At 41.2% G+C, this 20,046-nt stretch overlaps 4 protein-coding genes across 8 annotated transcripts; all 4 read left to right on the top strand.

Annotated features, from left to right (window-relative positions):
• Nucleotides 1-37: 37 nt before the first annotated feature.
• Nucleotides 38-1,734, top strand: npvf (neuropeptide VF precursor). Its single transcript, XM_007562644.2, has 3 exons — nucleotides 38-269; nucleotides 996-1,366; nucleotides 1,457-1,734. Exons 1-3 carry the CDS (start codon nucleotides 108-110, stop codon nucleotides 1,527-1,529), a joined length of 606 nt encoding a protein of 201 aa, XP_007562706.1. The 5' UTR covers nucleotides 38-107; the 3' UTR covers nucleotides 1,530-1,734.
• Nucleotides 1,735-1,809: 75 nt separating this feature from the next.
• On the top strand, nucleotides 1,810-6,294 carry LOC103145274 (cytochrome c iso-1/iso-2-like). 4 transcript variants are annotated; one of them, XM_016676679.1, is made up of 3 exons: nucleotides 1,810-2,975; nucleotides 3,166-3,404; nucleotides 5,039-6,294. In XM_016676679.1, exons 2-3 carry the CDS (start codon nucleotides 3,236-3,238, stop codon nucleotides 5,182-5,184), a joined length of 315 nt encoding a protein of 104 aa, XP_016532165.1. In that variant the 5' UTR covers nucleotides 1,810-2,975; nucleotides 3,166-3,235; the 3' UTR covers nucleotides 5,185-6,294. The 4 variants fall into 4 exon arrangements, with proteins under 4 accessions (XP_016532165.1, XP_016532166.1, XP_007562704.1 ...); XM_016676680.1 differs by having other exon boundaries at nucleotides 3,207-3,404; XM_007562642.2 differs by having other exon boundaries at nucleotides 3,227-3,404.
• Nucleotides 6,295-7,658: 1,364 nt separating this feature from the next.
• On the top strand, nucleotides 7,659-9,717 carry LOC103145277 (cytochrome c-like). Its single transcript, XM_007562645.2, has 3 exons — nucleotides 7,659-7,820; nucleotides 8,072-8,250; nucleotides 9,505-9,717. The coding sequence occupies exons 2-3, from the start codon at nucleotides 8,082-8,084 to the stop codon at nucleotides 9,648-9,650; spliced, it is 315 nt and encodes a 104-aa protein (XP_007562707.1). The 5' UTR covers nucleotides 7,659-7,820; nucleotides 8,072-8,081; the 3' UTR covers nucleotides 9,651-9,717.
• Nucleotides 9,718-11,175: 1,458 nt separating this feature from the next.
• Nucleotides 11,176-19,623, top strand: LOC103145305 (acetylcholinesterase collagenic tail peptide). 2 transcript variants are annotated; one of them, XM_016676709.1, is made up of 19 exons: nucleotides 11,176-11,461; nucleotides 11,549-11,607; nucleotides 12,114-12,234; nucleotides 12,329-12,462; nucleotides 12,576-12,683; nucleotides 13,838-13,882; nucleotides 14,017-14,043; nucleotides 15,079-15,150; nucleotides 15,280-15,342; nucleotides 15,421-15,447; nucleotides 15,718-15,762; nucleotides 16,051-16,086; nucleotides 16,158-16,238; nucleotides 16,343-16,439; nucleotides 16,542-16,684; nucleotides 16,774-16,893; nucleotides 17,280-17,409; nucleotides 17,782-17,884; nucleotides 18,542-19,623. In XM_016676709.1, exons 3-19 carry the CDS (start codon nucleotides 12,132-12,134, stop codon nucleotides 18,609-18,611), a joined length of 1,404 nt encoding a protein of 467 aa, XP_016532195.1. In that variant the 5' UTR covers nucleotides 11,176-11,461; nucleotides 11,549-11,607; nucleotides 12,114-12,131; the 3' UTR covers nucleotides 18,612-19,623. The 2 variants fall into 2 exon arrangements, with proteins under 2 accessions (XP_016532195.1, XP_007562742.1); XM_007562680.2 differs by having other exon boundaries at nucleotides 11,176-11,607.
• The last annotated feature ends 423 nt before the right edge of the window (nucleotides 19,624-20,046 follow it).

The raw sequence follows: 20,046 nt of genomic DNA on the forward strand, positions 1-20,046 counted from the left end.
ATGTGACGTGGGGTTTTCACAGGGCTTATATGACAGGCGGCAGGTCACTCAGCGGGAAATGAGCCACATGTCCAAACACAGTTCAGAAAGGAACAACAGATTTCAGCATGTTGACAGCAGCGATACTGTCAGCGCTCCTGATGATGGGGGGTCTCGGAGGGGCGGCGGCGTCTGACTTCCACGTCTTCGGGAAATCCTTCCACAACGATGAAACCCTGCGGAGCAGCGTCGACGACAGGCACTCTGTGAGGAAACAGCCGCGCCAGCAGGTAAGAAGCAACCAGTCAACCAATGACTTGTTTCTTTTTTTGTTTTTTTGTTTTTTTTGTTTGTTTTCTTCATCTTATATTCTGGGTCTCCAGATAACCGAGGTCCAGTTGATGCTCTGTGTAACTTCATTTTAGATCTTGTACATCATGAGTGGAAGAAGCCTTTTCTCCAGCTTTGTGAGGGCTAAACTTAAACTTAAGATGTAGTACAAGGCGCAGATTTTCAAATGACAACAAACTGCTTCAATCAAGCAGAAAGAGCCGTTTGATTACAATAAAATAAATATCTGCTTTCAGAGCATAGCGTAGTTACAGCTGTACATCACCTCTTAGAGTAATGATCATCGTCATCAGTCAATTTTGTATCTCAAGACTCTTGTTTTTGAATAATTTTCAGGAGCTCTTTCTCACTTCCTGTTTCAAAATAACTGTTTGTCTAATTCATTTTAAGTTTATTTACATGTGTACTTTGGGTTATTTAGTGTCAATGAAAGCTTAATAAATAACGACTAATTGATCGATTAATTGATCAAGGTCAGATAGCACCAAAAATAAAAACACCAAAACATTTTACTTTTGAAAAATAAACATTAAATGTTTGCTCTTTAGCTTAACTAAAAATAGTAGACGTTGATTTTGCTACTGTCACTTCTTGAAGAACACAGACGAAAAGGCCCGCATTGAAATTCCACTTGACCTGATTAAATGCAACCCTAACACATCCAGGCACCGAGTGGGCTCCGCAGAAGTTTGGATCTGGAGAGCTTCAAGCTGCACGTGACCCCGGCCACCAGCAGGAACAGCCTGCCGACCATCATCAAGCTGTACCCCCCCACGGCCAAACCGCTCCACATGCACGCCAACATGCCGCTGCGCTTCGGCAGGGACAGCAACGACGAGAGGGTGCCCAACTCCAGCCCCAACATGCCCCAGAGGTTCGGGAGGTCCTGGGAGTTGATCCAGATGTGTGGAGAGTGCCGCGAGGCGCGAGATGCCCCCAGCCCGGTGCTGCCTCAGAGATTTGGAAGAGACGCTCCTTACTGGAGCCTCCTCAGGACGCTGGCCAGTGAACACTTGTTGGACGCTGGCTTGCACTGGTATGGAAATGACACAATCTAAAATATCCCTCATCGTAACCACTAACTCTGCTTCCTTTGCTATGATTAAAGTGTCTCAATATCCAACAGGACAGAAGATTTTGACTACAAAACCAGTTCTGAAGAAGATGTAGACACGGACGAAAAGACCTTCAAAGGATAGCCAGATCTTCTATTAAGTTCTGGTCCTTTCATTGAGTGTTTTTATTGTAAAGATGCTTCAAGTTATTATAACAAAGCTTAGATCTGGAGTATTTCCATGTAGATGTTGTCTTCTGAAAATAATGTTCTTCTCTGTACTGAAACTGATCTTATAGAAGAATGAAGTTTACACAAAAAGTAAAAAATAAAGCTTCAAGCAATGAGAATGCAAAATGTTATTGTGTTATTCATCTTAACCCGTCATCATTTCTGTAGAAAAGTCCCCAAATTCTTAGGGATATTCTGGAGAGAAAGCATAAAGTTCATCATAAAGCCCTTTGACTTTTAATTATTTTCTTGAACTGGGTTTAGAGGGGAGTAGATACGTTTTGAGCTTAACGTGGTTCCTTAAAAAACGAGCAAAACTGAACCTGCTCCATCAAGCTGCTGAGGAAGCAGTTGTTGCACTATTTGAACACTAGAGGGTGCAATCTCTAGGTTTAAATCGAAAACCTTCCCTGACTGCTGTGTTATAAAATCATCATGTCACTATTACAACACGAGAGAACAACAGAAACTGCATAATACACTTTATCACACTTAGATTTAGTTTTACAAGACATACAAATTGGAAACATTATTCAGAAAAAAAGCTCAATTATTTCCTTTCAGTCAAGCAGTTGTTTTTCTGATACGAAATGAGAAGTATGGATTTTATTTTATTTTTTATTTTTTTTGTTCTTTTTTTTTGGGCAGGTTGCATCATTCAGATTTTTGCAAGTTACCCAATATTAATCTGAAAGAATAAAAGATACACATGTATTTGTGATAGTGGACCACAGGTTATTTCACATTTTTTCCACAATACACTGGCTTTAAAATACTTTATTAGGGTTTGTATTTCATAGACCACCATATAAGTGTATCAGATAAACAGCTCGGGGTAGTTTGTGTAAGGGTGTCACTTCTTTAAATGTAACAGTTTGTCGAAATTACACACTGAAATATCAAGTGAATATAATAGATCCTTCCTGTGCAATATTTGCTTTATAGCTATTATGATTGACTGCATATTACAAACTGCCATTTATTATGAGGATTATCAAAATTTCCTCATTGGGTTCTCAATTTTTTGTAACCAGTCATCAGAGCTTAATCTGACTCAAACTGTTGTGTAACAAACACTGAGTCAAAGCATTTCAAACATGCAACTGACACACATGGCAAACCAACCCCACCTGTCTTTCAAGGTGGGTGTGACTCAAATATTAGAGCTTATTCAACCCTCACCAACGGACCACGCCCCTCTCTGAAACTTTATTTCATGTACTTTATGGTTCAAGTACAGTTCAATCATAGCAAAACAAGATTTCTGGTCAGCAAGCAATCAAAAGGGAAGGAGTGTGAATTTGAGACAGAAAGGTGACAACATCTACCTGAGGGCGATTTAACACATTCCACTCTGACGGTAGGATTTGCCCCTTCTGATCCTCCTCTGTTCGTTATTCCTTTGCTCTGTGCTGTTCACTTTTTCAGTTCAGCAGCTTTTACGCTCTCGTTCAGCCTCTCTTGTCCGGATACAATTTTTGCTAAAACTCATAAAGTTTAAGGTGCCCAAAAGTTTGTTTATGTGGTAATTTTTCCACTCGCTTCAGCAGACATTTCTTTGCAGTGATGTGGCTGATTGTGTCTCTGCCTGTCTTTACCTCCCATACCTAGCTGCTGGCGATGGGGGACGTTCAGAAAGGTAAGAAGGTGTTTGACCAGAAGTGTTCCCAGTGTCACTCTGTGGAAGAAGGAGGTCGCCATAAGGTGGGGCCAAACCTCTGGGGGCTGTTTGGAAGGAAGACGGGCCAGGCGCCTGGATACTCCTACACTCAGGCCAATATGGAGAAAGGTATGAATCACCACAAAAATGCTCCGAATATTAACATCTATTCAAGAAATGACAAATTAACCAGGTAACTGGATAACAGAGCACAATAATTGACATTGTAAAGTAGATGTATGTGTATTCTACAGCTCTAAAGCGGATGTCATCTCTGTAGTTTAAATCTTGTGAACACAATAAATGGGATTTGAATGCATGCTAGTCCCTTATCATCAAATTCAAAATGGAGGACCATGAATAAATGGTTAGGGTTTGGAGAAATAAGCAAAGTTGGTCAACCTTTACTTGTGGCTGAGCATCTTAAAGCCATTCAAATGTAGTCAGCCTCAAGCCTCAACCTGTTTTATTTGGATTTTATAGAACAGACCAACACAAAGAAGCACCGACATGTGCTGTGCAAAAAATTTTTTAACAAATAAGTTATAAAAGTGCACTTTTGCATTCAGACCCCTTACTCTAATAACTCCACATGAAATCCAGTTAGACCATATCTTGCTTTAAAAGCTTCCTTAAACAGAGTCCATCTTAGCATAATTTCATCTCAGTATAAACTCAGCTGTCCTGTGAAGCCCTCAGAGGTTTACCAGAGAGCATTAGTGAACAAAGAGAACCATAGAAAACGAGGAATACAGCAGAAAAGTCAGCTTTAAGGATCTGACAAAACAAACTGTTTTCTGAAAATAGAAAGAGCATGGCACCACGACACCCGCCAACAGGTGTTGGTCCATTTAAGTGGATGGGCTGAGTGAGATATGAACCCGAGAAGCAGCCAACAGGCCCCTGGTAGCTCTGGAGGAGTTGCCGAGATTCACAACGTAGGTATGAGGATTTGCTAGGTGGTCAACATTGTTGAAAGAAAGTCATAAGAGGCCTGCATAGGACAAAACAAACACAGGAAGAAGGTCATCTGATCAGAACGTCTTAATGCCTACCTCTGTCTCACTTGTGAAACATGGCAGTGACAGTATCATGCTGTGGGGCCGCTTTGATCAGCAGGGACAGTGAAGCTGGTTAAAGTTGCATGGAGCTAATTACTGGATAATAACGGAAGATAACCTGACTGAGGCTGACTTGAGACTGCGGCGATGTTTCATTCTGAACATGAAGCGAAAGCCGCAACGGAACGGTTTGACATCGACACATATTCATGTGTTACAGTGGCCAAATATCTCAAGAAAAATATCAATTAGCTAACCATCATCATTTTTTAAGAAATATGAAAAATAATGCCGTATCTCAAGCGACCTAATGTGGAAAGTTGTTCATTACATCTGCATACTGTTTGCAAGTCTTCGGCAAAACATTTGTTTCAGAAGTGCAAAGGTCAAAGATAACAAATCTGATACGATGACCTCCTGACAATAATCTACCTGATGTTTCTTCTCTTTTTCAATCAATCTGAAAACGCTACTAGTAGCTTTCTCCCTCTACATAATATCCATGTTTCTCTTACTCCTCCTTAAAAGGAGCTGGTTTTCTCCATATAAAGTAGGACAGCAGGTCTGAACATGCAGCTGGCAGTACTGCTGCTCCTCTCTGACTCTCTGTGCTCTATAAACCCATTCCACTGACATTCTGAAGTCCATTAGTGCACACACACTGCATGTGTTTGATTGTTTCTGTCTTGTTTTCCCATTTAGGTATCATCTGGGACGAGGAAACTCTGAACGTCTACCTTGAAAATCCAAAGAAGTACATTCCTGGTACCAAGATGATCTTCAGTGGGATCACAAAGAAGAAAGAAAGAGCAGATATTATTGCCTACTTAAAGGACGCAACCTCCTAATATACTGACACAAACAGCAACACACAGAGGGATTGAAAGAGCTTTAAAGAGTCAAAAATGTACCGTTTCTCTTATTTTTCTACGCCTGTTCATTGTGGAATTAGCCGCTCGATGCACACAGTAACACCTACGCTGAACTTTTATTTGTTCAATTATATTTATCTTGTTTGTTCTTGCTGAAGATGTTGATTGTTCAGTTCTGGTTTAGATTTGTATTTGGCCCCTTTTTGTTTTTGAATGGGTTGAATGGGGAAGATATTTTACTCTTGTTCTCATTTTCTCCTATTTTAAGAACAACAGCTTACAAACAAACGTTTTGATTTTCAATTTACCAGAGCAGATCTTGACAGGTTATGCGTGTACTTGTAATTCAGCAACTGGATCAATAGTAACAAGTCGTGTCACGTTGTTTAATTTTTTTAAGGGGCGTTTTACAATGTCTGAACCAATAAATAAAATTGTTTGTGTCAGATCTCGTATTTTCCTTTTTTTGCTGTGTCTCAGACCTCAGACCAGACGAGGAAGGTAGGGGATTTTTGTTCTTTTTTTTTTTCCCGTTGTTGGTTTTCCTTAGCAGGAGTTTTATATTAGGTGTTCTGGTTGCTTCATGGGAAGTTAAAGCACTGTATTGAAATAATAAGGAGAAGTGGGAGAAATTCATGCAAGAAAAAATTTGATTTTGAGCAGCTGGGTGATTAAAAACCTGGACGGAGAGCATAGTGGATGAATGAAGCAAATTCTGGCGGATTCCACATGTCAGAATTTAAGAGCAAGGAGAATTTAGGTGCAGATTTGCCCTCCGAATTCTGAAAAGATAAACCACTTTTGTGTTCACATTACATGAGGGAAATTCAGTTTAATCAAACTCCTTGTTGTTGTGTGAAAGGATAATAGCACCCTCAGGTGGCTCTTTTCTAAACGACTGAAATATTCATAAGAGGAAAAGGTCAGATTCTCTCTAATATCCCAAACATGAATGAAAATATTGTTAAACCAACACCATCTAACATTCAACATTAGCATTTTCAGGTTTGCTGAAGCTCTGACCTGCCAACACGGGTTTCTCTCTTACATCATCAACATTCAGTTTGTGTTTAATAAAATGAGCTGAATGTTGTTTGTTTGCTTGTTTTTTACTGTTAAAGGCTACAGACCTTTCTTTGTGTTACTGGACATTTACATACACGTAAGTGTGAAAAGTACGTTGCAGTTTTCTCCGTCATTTTGTTGAATTTCTCAGAACAGATTTGAAATGTTCAAAACTGTACTTGTTCAGTCTTCAAATCAACGTCATCTGTGCACATCCAACACACAGTTCATCATTAATTTGAGCAGGTTGAAATGCGTTGGTCAATAATACAAATGATTATGTGCAATTACTTGCCTTTTCCTACATTGTCTTCTGTTTATGTCATCAAAATGTATAAGATGGTTTTCTGTTTAATGATCTCAACCTCTGCAATATTTGGCCATAAATTTGTAATATAGGTCTTTACATGCAAAACGCTTTAAAAAGTTGCCGTAATATGTCAAGCTTTTCTTTCTTCTTAAATCTGTCCTGAGCTGCTAAATTGATCCCAGGTGAATCTTGACTTTTTGCACCGAACACAATAAATGTGTGAAGCATTAGATCAACCAACGATCAACTAGTTTTGTGAAGGAGGAAAAGCAGAGGATGTGACTGTACAGTCTTTACCATATTTGACCACTGGAGGGAGACAAACTTCTTTCCTTAATGCTACTGTTGCAAAATTAATGGGTCGCCTTGCTGAGTTGAAACAATTATTCCAAACAGAGACACAACAATCCTCGATCCGATTGTGAAACAAGTCTCAAGTTTGATAAAACAATCTATTTTTGCTTATCTGCTAACTAGTTGGAATCAGTTGCAAGTTCAATTGTCTTCTAAATATCACAACCTTTTGCTTTGTACAAGCTGTTTTATTCATGTTTTTTGCTTCTTACATCATCAACATCATGGGAAAAGTTACTGAGAGTCAAGCCTTCAAGAACAATGATAACTCGGCTTACCTGAGTTCCACACAGCCTTCACCCAGCAAAATAACTTGATGAGGTCATGCTCCATGACCCCAGTTTGTCCTAAAAAGTAAATGACACAGCAACTCAATTTTTTTTTTTTTACAGATTAAAAAGTAAGTCAAAGCTCAGCTTGTCGTGTTCTAAGAGAGGCGTTTCACTCAAATAAAGAGTGATCTTGAGAACTGGAGAGGCTGGTTTAAGTTATGGCTCCATTGTATGATCATATGATAAAGTGACGATCAGGCGCCAGAAGAGAGTCCTGCTCTGGTGTTTTGATGGGATACAATGAGATGTAAACAGAGATGAGACGGGAGAGAAAGACGGAAGGAGGAGGAGTACACACAACTGCTTTATAATCATGACATAGCATTTTCTTGCCATGCATTGCACTATCTGCACACCTGCTGTTTTAAGTGGGCGTGAGCTACAGCTCTTTTAAAGCAAATTTAAGCCCCCTCCCTTTCCCTCTTTAACATTTTCATTCAGATGCTTTGAGGTTCAAATACGAGGAAACGCTGAACTCTGAAGGAGCGTGAGTTTGAGACAGAAGGCGCCAACTCTTGCCTGAAGCTTTAGGGAAACAATCCCATCTGAAGGTAAGGATTTCCCTCACAGTAGCTCTATAAGGCATGTTTTTATATTCAAGATATTTCAAGGTTAGCAGCTTTTGCTCATCACCTCGACATATCAGCCTGCTGTAGGTTTGACAACATTCTTAGAGAGACTAAAAGAAGTCTTGGTGTGTCCAAACGTTTCGTGAAAATTGTGTTTTTCCTCCCGCCTCAAGGCATGCCTTTGCGGCAGTGTGGCTGATTGTGTCTCCTGCTGTCATTTCCTCCCCGTCCAGCCTGCTGACCATGGGGGACGTCGAGAAAGGGAAGAAGGTGTTTATGCAGAAATGCTCCCAGTGTCACACTGTGGAAAAAGGAGGCCGCCACATGCAGGGACCAAATCTCGGGGGGATGTTTGGACGGAAGACGGGGCAGGCTCCTGGGTTCACCTACACTCAGGCCAACATTGATAAAGGTGCACGTTTTAGAAGTATTAGAAACCAATCAGGTTGTTTGTTCAAAGTTGGATGACAAAGGAACAAAGATATATATATAAAATATCATTTTTCCTTTTTCTGCTAACAAGGGAACGTTGATAATAACACCACCGGGTAATGAAACGTGGATTTCCAAATCAGAAATTCACAAGCAGAGTTTTTAAAAAGGACACTAAAGGGGGGAAAAACCCCATCTAATTCTGCTTTGTGTGTAATTTGGTTGATAAGACCAGAAGCGGAAGTGATGCTGAAGCAGACAGTGATAATGATCACAATTTCAACTTTCTGGTACAAATCTTATTGTATTTCCATTATTTTCATTAGTTTTTTGGTCTGTTTGGACTCCCTTCACCTTAGTCGTCTCCCTTGAAATGAATTACGTCAGTATTCTACTTTTATAACCTTCCCCGAAAATTGACACCGCATTGTGTCTGTGATTGCAGTCAGCTTACCTGAACAACTTTTCTTTTTCTGGGGCAATGTGTGCAGGGGAGCTTTGTTGTGGGAGGGCTCGTTTAATCTCGATGATAAACGGATTACAATAAAACTACCAAACAAACAGAAAAACTGAGCAAGACGGAGGTGTCTGGCTAGCAGCTTTAAAGGATATCCAAAAGATTGTGTTTTTTTTTGTTGTTTTTTTGTTTTTTTTTTAAGGGGATTTTACTGACAATCTCGCAATGGCATATCAAAACCATAAAGCCATAAAAGAATTTGAAGAGTTTTATTACAGTGTGGTTCAATCAAAACTGAGAGTCAGTTTGATATTTAAAGTGATGCAATATATCATTAGTGCGTTGGCACAGTTATAGAGATGAGCACTACAAGATTACTGATCTAAAATTTGATCTATATTTAAATACACCAAAGCCCATTGTCTGTGGCCTGTTCTTTGCAATGATCTAATGATTTACTATAGTATAACTTTACGTCACACGACTTTTTGTTCATCTCAGCCAAGAGGAGGGTTTTTTGGTTGTTGTGAGGAAAGGAAGCTTGTTTTCTTGACATGGCAGTGAGAACAGCAGGTCTGGACAGGCCGGCCGGGGTTTGCGATACTTTTCATTTCTGACTCTGAGCTACGCTCCGACAGCAGGACATAAAAACCTTACAACTGTCACCACACATCTAAGGCGGCAGACAGTTTTTTTTTTGTTTTTTTTTATGAGGCCACCTTTATTAAAGGTTCCTGTGATGGCGATAAGCATTTCAAATGTACACTTTTCATACAGGTGTCATATGGGGCGAGGAAACGCTGAACATCTACCTCGAAAACCCAAAGAAATACATTCCAGGTACGAAGATGATCTTCAATGGCATCAAAAAGAAAAAGGAGAGAGAAGACCTTATCGCCTACTTGAAGGATGCGACAGCCTAATACGCTGATGACCCGTACAAGTGCAGTGTTCGCCTTGACGAAATAAACGTTTTGCCTATGAACAATAGTTACATGTTTTGTCCGTGACCTGCTCTTGAAAAGTTGGGTGTCAAAACTTTTAAAAACCGCTGACTCACCATGCTGTTAGCAGTTTCGTGGAACTGCCTGTTTTTAATGGCCGTGAGTCACACCGCCTGCAGTTTGCAACTATTCCAGAAAGCAAAAGTTTTACTGCCACACGCACAAGAGCTGCATTTTTATGCTATGCTCTTATTTTGCATTTTTTGCCTAACTTTATTTTTTGACCTACATGTTTCACACTGTGATCCTTTTTCACGTTGCATCAATGGAAAAGGTTGGTTTTATTGTTAGTTGATGTTTGAGGCTATAGTGTCATACAGGCTTGTGTTTTTGTAGACAAAAACTTTGTCTTTTTCACACAGTCATTGTTTTGAGGACAGGAAGCTCAACCGAATGTGTTGCGTAGGCACATTTTTATATGTAATTTAGCAGGTCGCAGAAATAACCTTGTAAAGAGGTGATAATTGCAATTACATTCTGATTTTCTTCAGATTTAACATAATCAGCTATATCATTTTTTTCTATTTCTCCTCAACATACCTTTCAGGGTTTTTTTGTGGAAAACTCTCAAATAAATGATTTTATTGCAGATACAGTAGGAGAACGATAGAAATACCCAATTTTCAGCATGAGTACATTTCTTTATCGAGGAATGTAACTCTGTCAACAAGTAATTGTTTTAACAAAACCACAAGCAACACAATTATTGCATTAATATAATAAAGTTGACAGTTGACAAGAATTTACCCCAAACAAAACAAATCACAAAAAAACTGAGGAAAAGTCTTATGTCCCAGACACCTTGTAGGGAAACAAGGATTTCTAATGAGGGACTCAAACAGGAGTATGGAGAAAATGGAGATGGCATCAACAGCGAGTACATTGCTTTCAACCATTTTTAAACAATGTTTTTCTCTTATATATTTCAAAACGCATAGCACATGTTTTGCATTAATCGCCATTGTTGGTCAAATGCATTGGAAAAAACTCAAGATCCAACACTTCCCAATCCTAAAAGAGGTCCTGTCTCCTCAGCTTCTGGAACCTCCACCATACATGAACATGCTATTGGAGTGAGACGCGTGTGTTGCTCTGAATAGGTCGGAAAATGTCCCGCCTAAATGTGCATGTATCTAAAATGTTTAAAACAGCTATAACTGTGACAAACAAGGCTGAACAAGGCACACATTCACCACTGTGGAGTCTTATGAAATGAATATGTATGTTTTTAACATGCAATATTCAAAATCATAATTTGTGATCTGCAAGTGTTTTTGTTTCATATCTACCTTAGGAGAAACTGAAATATTTATTTATTTATTTATTTGGTCCATTTTGGCCCTCAGTAGGAGTTTGCTCCTCGTGTTTGAAGCGTTGCATGTAAATATAGATTTTATGTCTTACTCTAAAATACCCAGCAGAGGGCGCCATTATTCTAATAAGAGGCCGTTAAAGCGCAACAAATCGCGCCAGACCAGCGTGCAGACGCTCCTTAGAAGTGTCAGATCCGTCCTGGCGAATCTGAAGTCGATCCGGATGGCACAACAGATACATCAGATCCAGTCGATCCGGCGGGACTGAGGCACCGTTGCTCTGTGCTTTCTGCTGGGCATTTCAGTGCCAGAAGGAGGAAGAGGAGGAGGAGGAGGAGGATGAAGAGGGGCTTAAAAAAACTGCATTCCTTTAAAAATTGTGTTATTCACCGGCAGATGGAAGGAGGAGGTCGATAAGTAGGATCCGATTGATCAGGGTTGCAAATTTTTGCACGGTGAATGTCAGCGAAGCCTCCTCTGCCCAGCGCGCTTCATTTCTTCTAGGCGAGAGGAGCGTCAGACAGCGTGTCTGCAGGTGCCACACAATCAGATTCAAGTGCAAGGTAGGAGAGAGCCTGTTGATGCCACTTTTCTAATGTTGGTTCATCTACATTAGATGAACCGAGACCTGCTTTGTATCGCTTATACAAAGCAGGGCAACATTAAACTGGGGGATCATCCCGATTAATAACATCCCTGCACTGATCAACAGTGCTGAAATAAGTGTTCACTCTAACAAACTGTGTTTGAATGGACCCATTACAGTCTTACTACAGTTGCATGACTTATGTGTCTGTACTGTATGCTAGTGATACACCCCCTCTTCCTTCTCTAGTCTAATTCTGGCACAGAGGGCGTATGTGCACGGCTGGAATTACAGCGGTGGCTGCATCTGCTGCAGTGAGGGGCTTCAACAAGTTTATAGAGCAGCACTGACAGCCCACAGAGGGTGGGTTAGGTTGGGTGGGGCTGGGGACTCTGAAGGGAGGAAAAAGGAAAAGTGACAGCTGCCAGGGGACTGCAGGATTAGCGCGTGTGCTTAGGAGAGCTTGTGTTGTGTTCATTTCAGGGACGGCAAACAGGCAGCATGGAGCTGATGAAAATTGCATTGTCCCTTCCCATTCTTCTGTGTCCCGCTTGGGCCTTATCCCATCACTCCTACCTGGACGGCATCTTGTCGCCTCACTCAGGTAAGGTATCAAGCTATGAGCCTGTGCTGCAGAACGGAAACAGGCCCAGATGTGATGTAACGGTAGACCGTGTAACATGAGTGTTTCGCCGCAGCGATGCAGAGGGGCGTCCTCCCAGCCCTCAGGTTCCTGGATGAGGCGTTGAGGTTTGACCCCTGTTGTCTCATGTCGCCTCCTCCACCGCCGCTCTTCCCTCCTCCTCCTCGGCTTTGGAAAAGGGGCACACCTGTAAGTTTGTGTACCGCACCCTCTCTCCGTCCTGTGCTTCCATTCCCTCTGATGGCCACTCATTGAGGAGCTGTTGTTTTTATTTATGTGCTAACACGATTGGTGAAATGAAGGACGCACTGAGCTTATTGGAACCAACCATTTTCGGAGGTGAAGGGCCGGATAATACACATGTAACCCCAGAGTGTTCACCAGGACCCCCAGGACCTCCAGGACCCCAGGTAAGGACTCACGTCAACATATTACATTTACAGTGCTTTGAAAACATATTTGTGTCTTTTGAACTCTTTCCAATGTAGCCACAAACTTCAATGTATTTCTGAAGATACTAGGGGTTCACTGATTGATCAGCCCTGAATTCTTTAGCTTTTGGTGGTCAGCCGATTCTCAAATATCAAAGTGATCTTATCCATGGATCTTGCACTGATCTCCACAAAAGATCTGGAAGTCTCTGCCTTAAGAGAGGGCTAAGTTGACAGACCCGCCCACCGGGTCACATGTAAACATTTCATTTATGTTTGAGAGCACTACCTCATGCGCAGGTAAAAAGTTTGTGCCATGTGCATTGTTCAGTATTTTTTAGTAAAATAAGACTGGGACATTAAAGGTGTATTGTAACCTTATAACACCTGACAGTGTCAGTCATTTACAAAAAAAAAAAAAAAAAAATCAGTATCAGTATCAGTCTAAATCAGAATAGGCAGGTTAGGCTCTTTAAAGATTGACCAGAAAACTGCAATCGGTGCACTTTTGGAAAAAAAACAAAAAAAACAACAACATATCACCACAACTTGATGCTGGTTCCTCCATGTGTCACCACAAGGATGGTGTAGTGAGAGGTGTTAATTTGTAGGGCAAAAAGTTTCAACTTTGGTTTCTTGTGACCACAACACTTTCTTCCACATGTCCAGATCAGGTGGATGCCCATATCTTTGTTGGTTTGCAGCTGTGCCGATCCAGTTCTTGGGATAAAGGTTGAAACTTAGCCCTACCCTTAGCTTCTCCACAATGTTATCCTTAAGTGTATTCTGTCTACTAACTGTATAACTTCTGAACTGTAATTTCCTGCATTCATAATTTGTGGTATCAGAAACATAGTGCTGTCGGCATCATGTTGATGGGATGCTTTTTTTGGGGCAAAATATAGAAAGGGTCAAAGGGTGTAAAATGGCTTTGCCGGGCCCTGTGCATTAGCTTTTGATTAAATCATGTTGCATTGGATAGCTACGGACATTTAAGGCAGTAGATGGAAATATTGTTAAGCAAGCATAGACGGGAATTTCGATAACCTTGTTACTATTGATCACGCTGCAAATGTATTGTCCTCAGTATAGGTCACACAAGCTGGATAAAAATGTTGTATGTCATTTTTCAGGGTGAAATTGGATTGCCTGGTATAAGGGGACCAAAAGGGAGAAAGGTGTGTGTTCTCCTTGAGAATTATGCCTCTAATTCAGTTTTCCGCCGAAGGAATTTGTCCTTGCGTTCACCTGCGCTCTAATGACATCTCTTCTTCTTCTTCTTCTTCTTCTTCTTCCATTTGTCGTCCTCCAGGGAGAAATTGGACGTCCGGGGGCAAGGGTGAGCAGCTTCTCTCTTGCACGCATTCCTTCATACCCCTCTCTATCCTCCTCCAAGCATTCCCTCTCTATAATCCGATTTGTTTATCAATATCCCCGGAATTCTCCTCCCATTACTAAATGGGTCACGCAACATTAGTCTCAGCTTTGAAGCTTGATCTCCTGGGGCATCCTTCAGTACCCTGCTCATTTTCCCTTACTCTCCGGCTCTCCTTGGCTTGGTCCCATTCACCTCCACGACTGAACCCAAGTCCTGCTGATCAAGCCCCTCTGCCAGCACTCTGCTTGTGCGTTTTAATCTTCCTAAGTGCTTTTGCTTTCCATGATAAATCACACAGCAGGTCCACCGTGCCTCTAGACGCCGCAGCCTTACACACAGCCCGCCGAACGAAAGCGCGGGGCTGCGGCTCTGGAATGCAGTTCAGGTGTAAACAAGATGTGAGGATGCGTCTCTTCATTTAGGTAGCGGAGAGCTGCAGAGTGGGACTAATTAGGGCTTTATTTCTGTTCCTCATTAAGGTTTTGCATCCTGCCTTTCTTTCTTCATATGTCTCTGCTTCAGATTTAGTCGAGTATAGCGTGAAGACTGCACTCTTCCCCTGTAAAATATACATGGGAAGATGTAAGCTTTTTTTTTTTATCTCCAATACTCCGTTTTGTTATGTTCCAACCACAAACTGTGATGTATTCAGATTTTTATTTTTTATTATTTTTTTTGGTAGGCCTTTGCGAGGTTGCTGTGTAAGGGAGGGAAAATAATGCATGTTTTTTTTTTTTGTTTTGTTTTGTTTTGTTTTCTAAATACAAGTCTGAACAGATTTCTTCCAGATTTTCCCGCATCTAGCTCCACCCTATCTTCTCCCCAGTTCTGGCCAACGTCTTTGTTTTTGCTGCAGAAAAGCATGCTGCATGATTCTGCCACAGTGTATCATGGTAGAGATGTTGTTTTTGGTTATAATATGACAAGAAATAATGAAAAAAAAATATATATATGCATCAGTATTTCTAATAGGCACTTGTTTTTTTTTTCCTGCAGGGCCGTCCTGGTGCTCCCGGTCCTCCAGGAACACCAGGATTTCCAGGATTTCCTGGTCCACAAGGACCCAAAGTAAGTGCCATAAGTTACAAATATATCACTATGTACTGTGGTACACCTATCTACAATGGCACACTGGAGAAATATGTCTCATAGACATCTGCATATTGGGAATGATTGATTTATTTTATTGGTTATAAGGGAGAAAAGGGAGACCCGGGACTCATGGGTTTACCAGGGCTGCGAGGTCCGCCGGGAACAAAGGTCAGAGAAATGTTTCCATCATGAAAACAGCCAGGTAGATTCAAGGTCAACCTTAACATTCTCTGCTTGTCTTTCCAGGGTTTACCTGGTTACAAAGGTGACAAGGTGAGCTTAGAGACAGACATTCTTCCTACCAAACCGTAACTGTTCCCAAAAGAAGTTGGAAATGTGAAAACAACCAATAATGTCTCACCAAATTGGGGGGGGAGGGGTGATCCTCCTGACAGTGGAGTAATTTACAGCCTACCTAGTTACATTTATGTAACAGAATAATATCAACGACTGACCCGCTGATGGAAAAAGTTCCAGCAAATGCTTGCTGCTTTCTGTTTTTAATTGAATTTTGACACATTTCAATCTTTTGTTTTCGACAAGGGCGACCGAGGCGACCGCGGCTCTGCAGGACCAAAAGGGGACAAGGTCTGTTTGTTTACACTGCAGGTCCTGAAGTCGCCTGGGAACTGTTGTGTCTTTGCATTTAGTTCTTCTGTTTGGTTCTATGATAATCTGCTCATACTGCGTTCCAGTGGACCTAAAGATCGACAATATAAGCATCTTCTCCAATTAGCTAAAAGTTCCAAGTAAAGAAAGTCTGATGCACGACAGTTGATTTAAATTGCTGTAGTAATACTTATTTTTTATCACTACATTAGTTTAACCATATGTTGTTGTTTTTTTTTCTTTTTTTGCCTATTCTTTTCTGTCCAGGGTTCAATTGGTTTGCCTGGGATGCTCGGGCAGAAGGTATTGGATAAACTGTCAGGAATTTTCACATTAAAAATTAGTCGGAAACCTGACCTATGCTCTTCTCTCAGGGTGAGGCGGGCCCAAAGGGAGAGCCGGGTGTTTCTGGGAAGAGAGGACCAACTGGGAGACCAGGGAAAAGAGGCAAACAGGTAAAGAAATCCTGTACTGTTTGTGTGACTAAAATTGTACATGATAAAAGTGACAGTTCTCTGCGTTTGTGTTTACATTTGGCCTGCTGTTGTTTGTGCAACAGGGTGTCAAAGGACATTCAGGGGCCCCAGGTGTCATGGGACCCCCAGGACCTGCAGGTCCCAATGGCCTTCCTGGCCCACCTGGGCCTCCAGCATCAGGTACTGTGACCACCTCTCACACACACACACAACACACACCTGTTTTCACCTTTATATATTATTTTGACCCCTGTATTCATTATCCATGCACCCTTTTTGCAGGTCTCTACTTGGTGGGGGAGAAAGGAGAGAAGGGCCTCCCTGGACCACCAGGTCACTGTGACTGCGATACTGTAATTGGATCAAATAATGCCCCCTTTGGAAACTACTACACGACGCGACGAGGCGTCAACAAACTCACTGCTGTGAGACTCTGGGTGATGACGGTGCAAACTGAAATCGTGTCATCAGTGTGGCCATTAAGTTTGTGAGTGTTCTCCGGTTCTTTATGCAGATATTTGTGGTGAACAGCGAGGAGGAGATGGGCCGCCTTCATGTTGAAAACGCCATCGTACTAAGGAAAGATAAGCGGATGCTTTACTATAAGGATAAAGACGGCTGGAGCCCCATACAGGTAATTAGAGTCAAAGGTGTACTTGTCTTGCAAAAAAAAAAAAAGAAGGGAATAACGCAGAACAGCACAGATTGGATATGAATGCTGAACTTTGACTGGGCCATGGTGACACATATAACAGTTTTACTGTTTTACTTTGATTCCATGGCATGCTGAGGGTAAAAATGGCTCTTTGGACTGTAAAGGCTGCAGACCCCTTGTGGTCTAGCACATGAAATCTCAATCAAATGCAATGTGGACAGTGGTAATATATCTGAAAAGCACCGTGCATTCGAACATTCAGCTTGAAAGCAGAATATGCTTAGTCTCTAAAATGATCTTGTGTAAGCATTCTTCTAGTCTGCATAGCAACACCTGGTTGCCGTTCATATTTTCTGTCCCTGCAGCCCTTTCAGCCATTCCAGTCCACGGAGACCGTCCCAGACAGAGTAGGTGTGTGTGGGGACGGGAAGGTGCAGATCCAGCACGGGGAAGAGTGCGACGACGGAAACCAGATCGTCACAGACGCTTGTCTCAGTAAGTAAAACGCACAGACTGTATCCTCAGTTTCATTTCAGTTAATTATGCACCAGGTTTACTATAAACAAGTCTAGATTTTTGCCACAGGAAAAATAAAAGTATGCTGCAGAGCAAAGCCACAGCATGCCACTGGATCCTGTGCTCATGTGGCACAGTCTAAAAGACTTTCCTTGATCTTTTATTAATCCCTCACCCTTCCCTCTCCCTGCCAGCCTCTCACTACGCTCTGCCTCTATCCAATTAAATTAGCAGGAAAATGCTTTGCTGGCATCACCGAACACGGGTCGCTGTGCCAAAGAAATTAGTAACGTCTTCTTTCTCCCGCTCCGTTGCGTTCTCACATTTTCTCTTATCCCGCACCCCCTGCAGACTGTAAGTGGGCCTACTGTGGAGATGGATACCGACATGAGGGTATAGAAGAGTGCGATGGGAAAGATTTTGGTTACCAGACCTGCAAATCCTATCTTCCCGGGTACGCTAACTGATTCTTAGAGCATGCACAAAAGTGTTTTACTGGATTTTTTTAATTTTTTTTTTTTTATTACAGCAACTTTCATTACAGATTTTAAGATAATTCAATAAAAGGAAGCTGTTTTTAAATATGGTACCTCTCTAAACAATTCATACACCTTGAATTTTCTTTCCAGTCGTGCCACGGTACGATCACAAACTCCGATGTATTTTATTGGAGTTTTCTGACATAGTCCAACACAAAGTGGTGCACAATTGTGGCGTGAATCAAAAAAAAGGTAGTGGCAGCATAATGCTGTGGGGCTGATTTTTCTTAGCATGGACCTCTCAGTCTGTTTAAGCTAATGGGAAGACGAATGAAGCTACATATAGAGCCAAGTCAAGAGATAACTACAAAATGAGGACCCAAGAAAAATTTGAGGATTGTGAGAGAGTTGAAATATTTTAATACATCACTGATTGTAAAGTGCAACATTTTGTAAACGTGAAATATTGTTAAATTATTATTATTTTTTTTTAAACTGAGCTGCAGAGGTAGACATATTTTCATGCATTTTTATCGGGACTCCCCGACTTCTTTAAGCTAGCCCCGCTTTCATATTCATGTTAGCAAACGGCACATTTCATTCATTTTTAACCACTCTCTATGCTTCTGCAGGTCCTTTGGGCAGCTTAAATGCACCGAGTCCTGCCTCATTGATTCTACTGGCTGCAAGTACTTCACCTGAATACAGAAGGCCTCCCTGAATGCAGAAATCGTACTTCAGTACTTCCTCTGGAGTATCAAAGCTTTGAAACAAACAAGTGATGCACTGAAAGACTGCACTAAAGCGAAGCTGATGTGCCTGCTCCGAGGCATGAAAAGTCATGGAAGAATGTTTTTTTTTTCTGTCACATCAACTGTAGTACCCTCCACACCTTGAGGTTTGGCTTGAACGTGCCTCCGAGAACAGCTCCACGGGCTGCAGCACTGTTATAAAATCATTAGTGATGGTGGGAAACATTCTAAGGATGTAATAATCATACCATGTCAAATACTTACACTGTTTAAGACGTGCTGACTGTTAATGCAGAAATAAGCTATGTGCTCTTTCCCACAAGACGTTAAAAAAGGGTTGTATCGTATTGCAGTATGCAAACCTAAGGCGCCTGAATGTTCTTACTCCTGTGCAATGTATAACAAAACACGTGTTTATTAAGTGCAATGTCGTGATATTGCATGCAAATGTGTATAAGCGCACAGAAGACTGCTTTATCTGTTCAGCCCTGTAGCCATATTGTGTCCCCTCTAGCAGAGAAATTGCAAACAATCCGACAGGAAAACACGAATGTCCTTTAGCAAAAACATAGTAATGACATACGGTTACCGAAGCAGCATGATGTATGAATGTAAGTGTACATTTGATAAGACAATAACACCAATAAAGACTTGATCTTCATGTCGGGGGCTTGTGTGGAAAGCAGCCAAGCAGAAGAAAAAGATCTGCAGCAGCTTCCTAAAGATATTCCTGTAAATATTCCTGCACTTGTTGCTTTTCTCGTTCAAAGGAAGGATCTCTGCAGCACAGGAACACAGTCCTGTTCCTCACCGGCAACAAACATAAAGTCCAATGATTTATTCTGCAACTATTGTATTGAGAATATTTAAATGGAGCGAAAAAATAATGCTCTTTACCATTTTGTTCAAATGTCTGTTATCCTGGTTATATTAAAGAAAGTGATTATTAAATAAATATTAATGATGTTAAGAATAACAACAGATATGTGAGAAGGTAAAAGCGTCACCCCAAACCACTTCATTGGTATTATTTCATGCAAACATTTTGCTGTTTCTGTGCTTACAGTTCCATTCATAGATGTCTCACCTGCATTAGCTATGAAAAGCCCAAATGTAAATAATCATGATCTCACTTCCTTCTTTTTTATTTTGCTTGGTCCAGACTCTGTCTCTTTATTCACAACTTTTGAGGTGCTAAAAGATTTCTCTTTCTTTTCTCTTTAGCACAGGCCTGGTGAAGATGGATAAATGGGTGTATTTTTGTTCCTGTCATATTTGATATGTATAGCATTTTTATAGCAACTGAAGGTAACATAGTTACGCTATATGCTTTAAAATGGCACACAGAACGTTGCCCCGTTCTGGAAAACACAGAACGTTGCCCC

This window comes from Poecilia formosa, unplaced genomic scaffold (assembly GCF_000485575.1).
Source record: "Poecilia formosa unplaced genomic scaffold, Poecilia_formosa-5.1.2 Scaffold139, whole genome shotgun sequence".
NCBI lineage: Eukaryota > Metazoa > Chordata > Actinopteri > Cyprinodontiformes > Poeciliidae > Poecilia > Poecilia formosa.

Coding starts and splice junctions, on each gene's coding strand:
- npvf (XM_007562644.2), top strand. CDS start 108: ATGTTGACAGCAGCGATACTGTCAGCGCTCCTGATGATGGGGGGTCTC. Junction 270..995: donor GGAAACAGCCGCGCCAGCAG/GTAAGAAGCAAC, acceptor TAACACATCCAG/GCACCGAGTGGGCTCCGCAG. Junction 1,367..1,456: donor TTGGACGCTGGCTTGCACTG/GTATGGAAATGA, acceptor AATATCCAACAG/GACAGAAGATTTTGACTACA.
- LOC103145274 (XM_016676679.1), top strand. CDS start 3,236: ATGGGGGACGTTCAGAAAGGTAAGAAGGTGTTTGACCAGAAGTGTTCC. Junction 3,405..5,038: donor TCAGGCCAATATGGAGAAAG/GTATGAATCACC, acceptor TTTCCCATTTAG/GTATCATCTGGGACGAGGAA.
- LOC103145277 (XM_007562645.2), top strand. CDS start 8,082: ATGGGGGACGTCGAGAAAGGGAAGAAGGTGTTTATGCAGAAATGCTCC. Junction 8,251..9,504: donor TCAGGCCAACATTGATAAAG/GTGCACGTTTTA, acceptor CTTTTCATACAG/GTGTCATATGGGGCGAGGAA.
- LOC103145305 (XM_007562680.2), top strand. CDS start 12,132: ATGGAGCTGATGAAAATTGCATTGTCCCTTCCCATTCTTCTGTGTCCC. Junction 12,463..12,575: donor TTTGGAAAAGGGGCACACCT/GTAAGTTTGTGT, acceptor GGTGAAATGAAG/GACGCACTGAGCTTATTGGA. Junction 15,151..15,279: donor CTGGTCCACAAGGACCCAAA/GTAAGTGCCATA, acceptor ATTGGTTATAAG/GGAGAAAAGGGAGACCCGGG.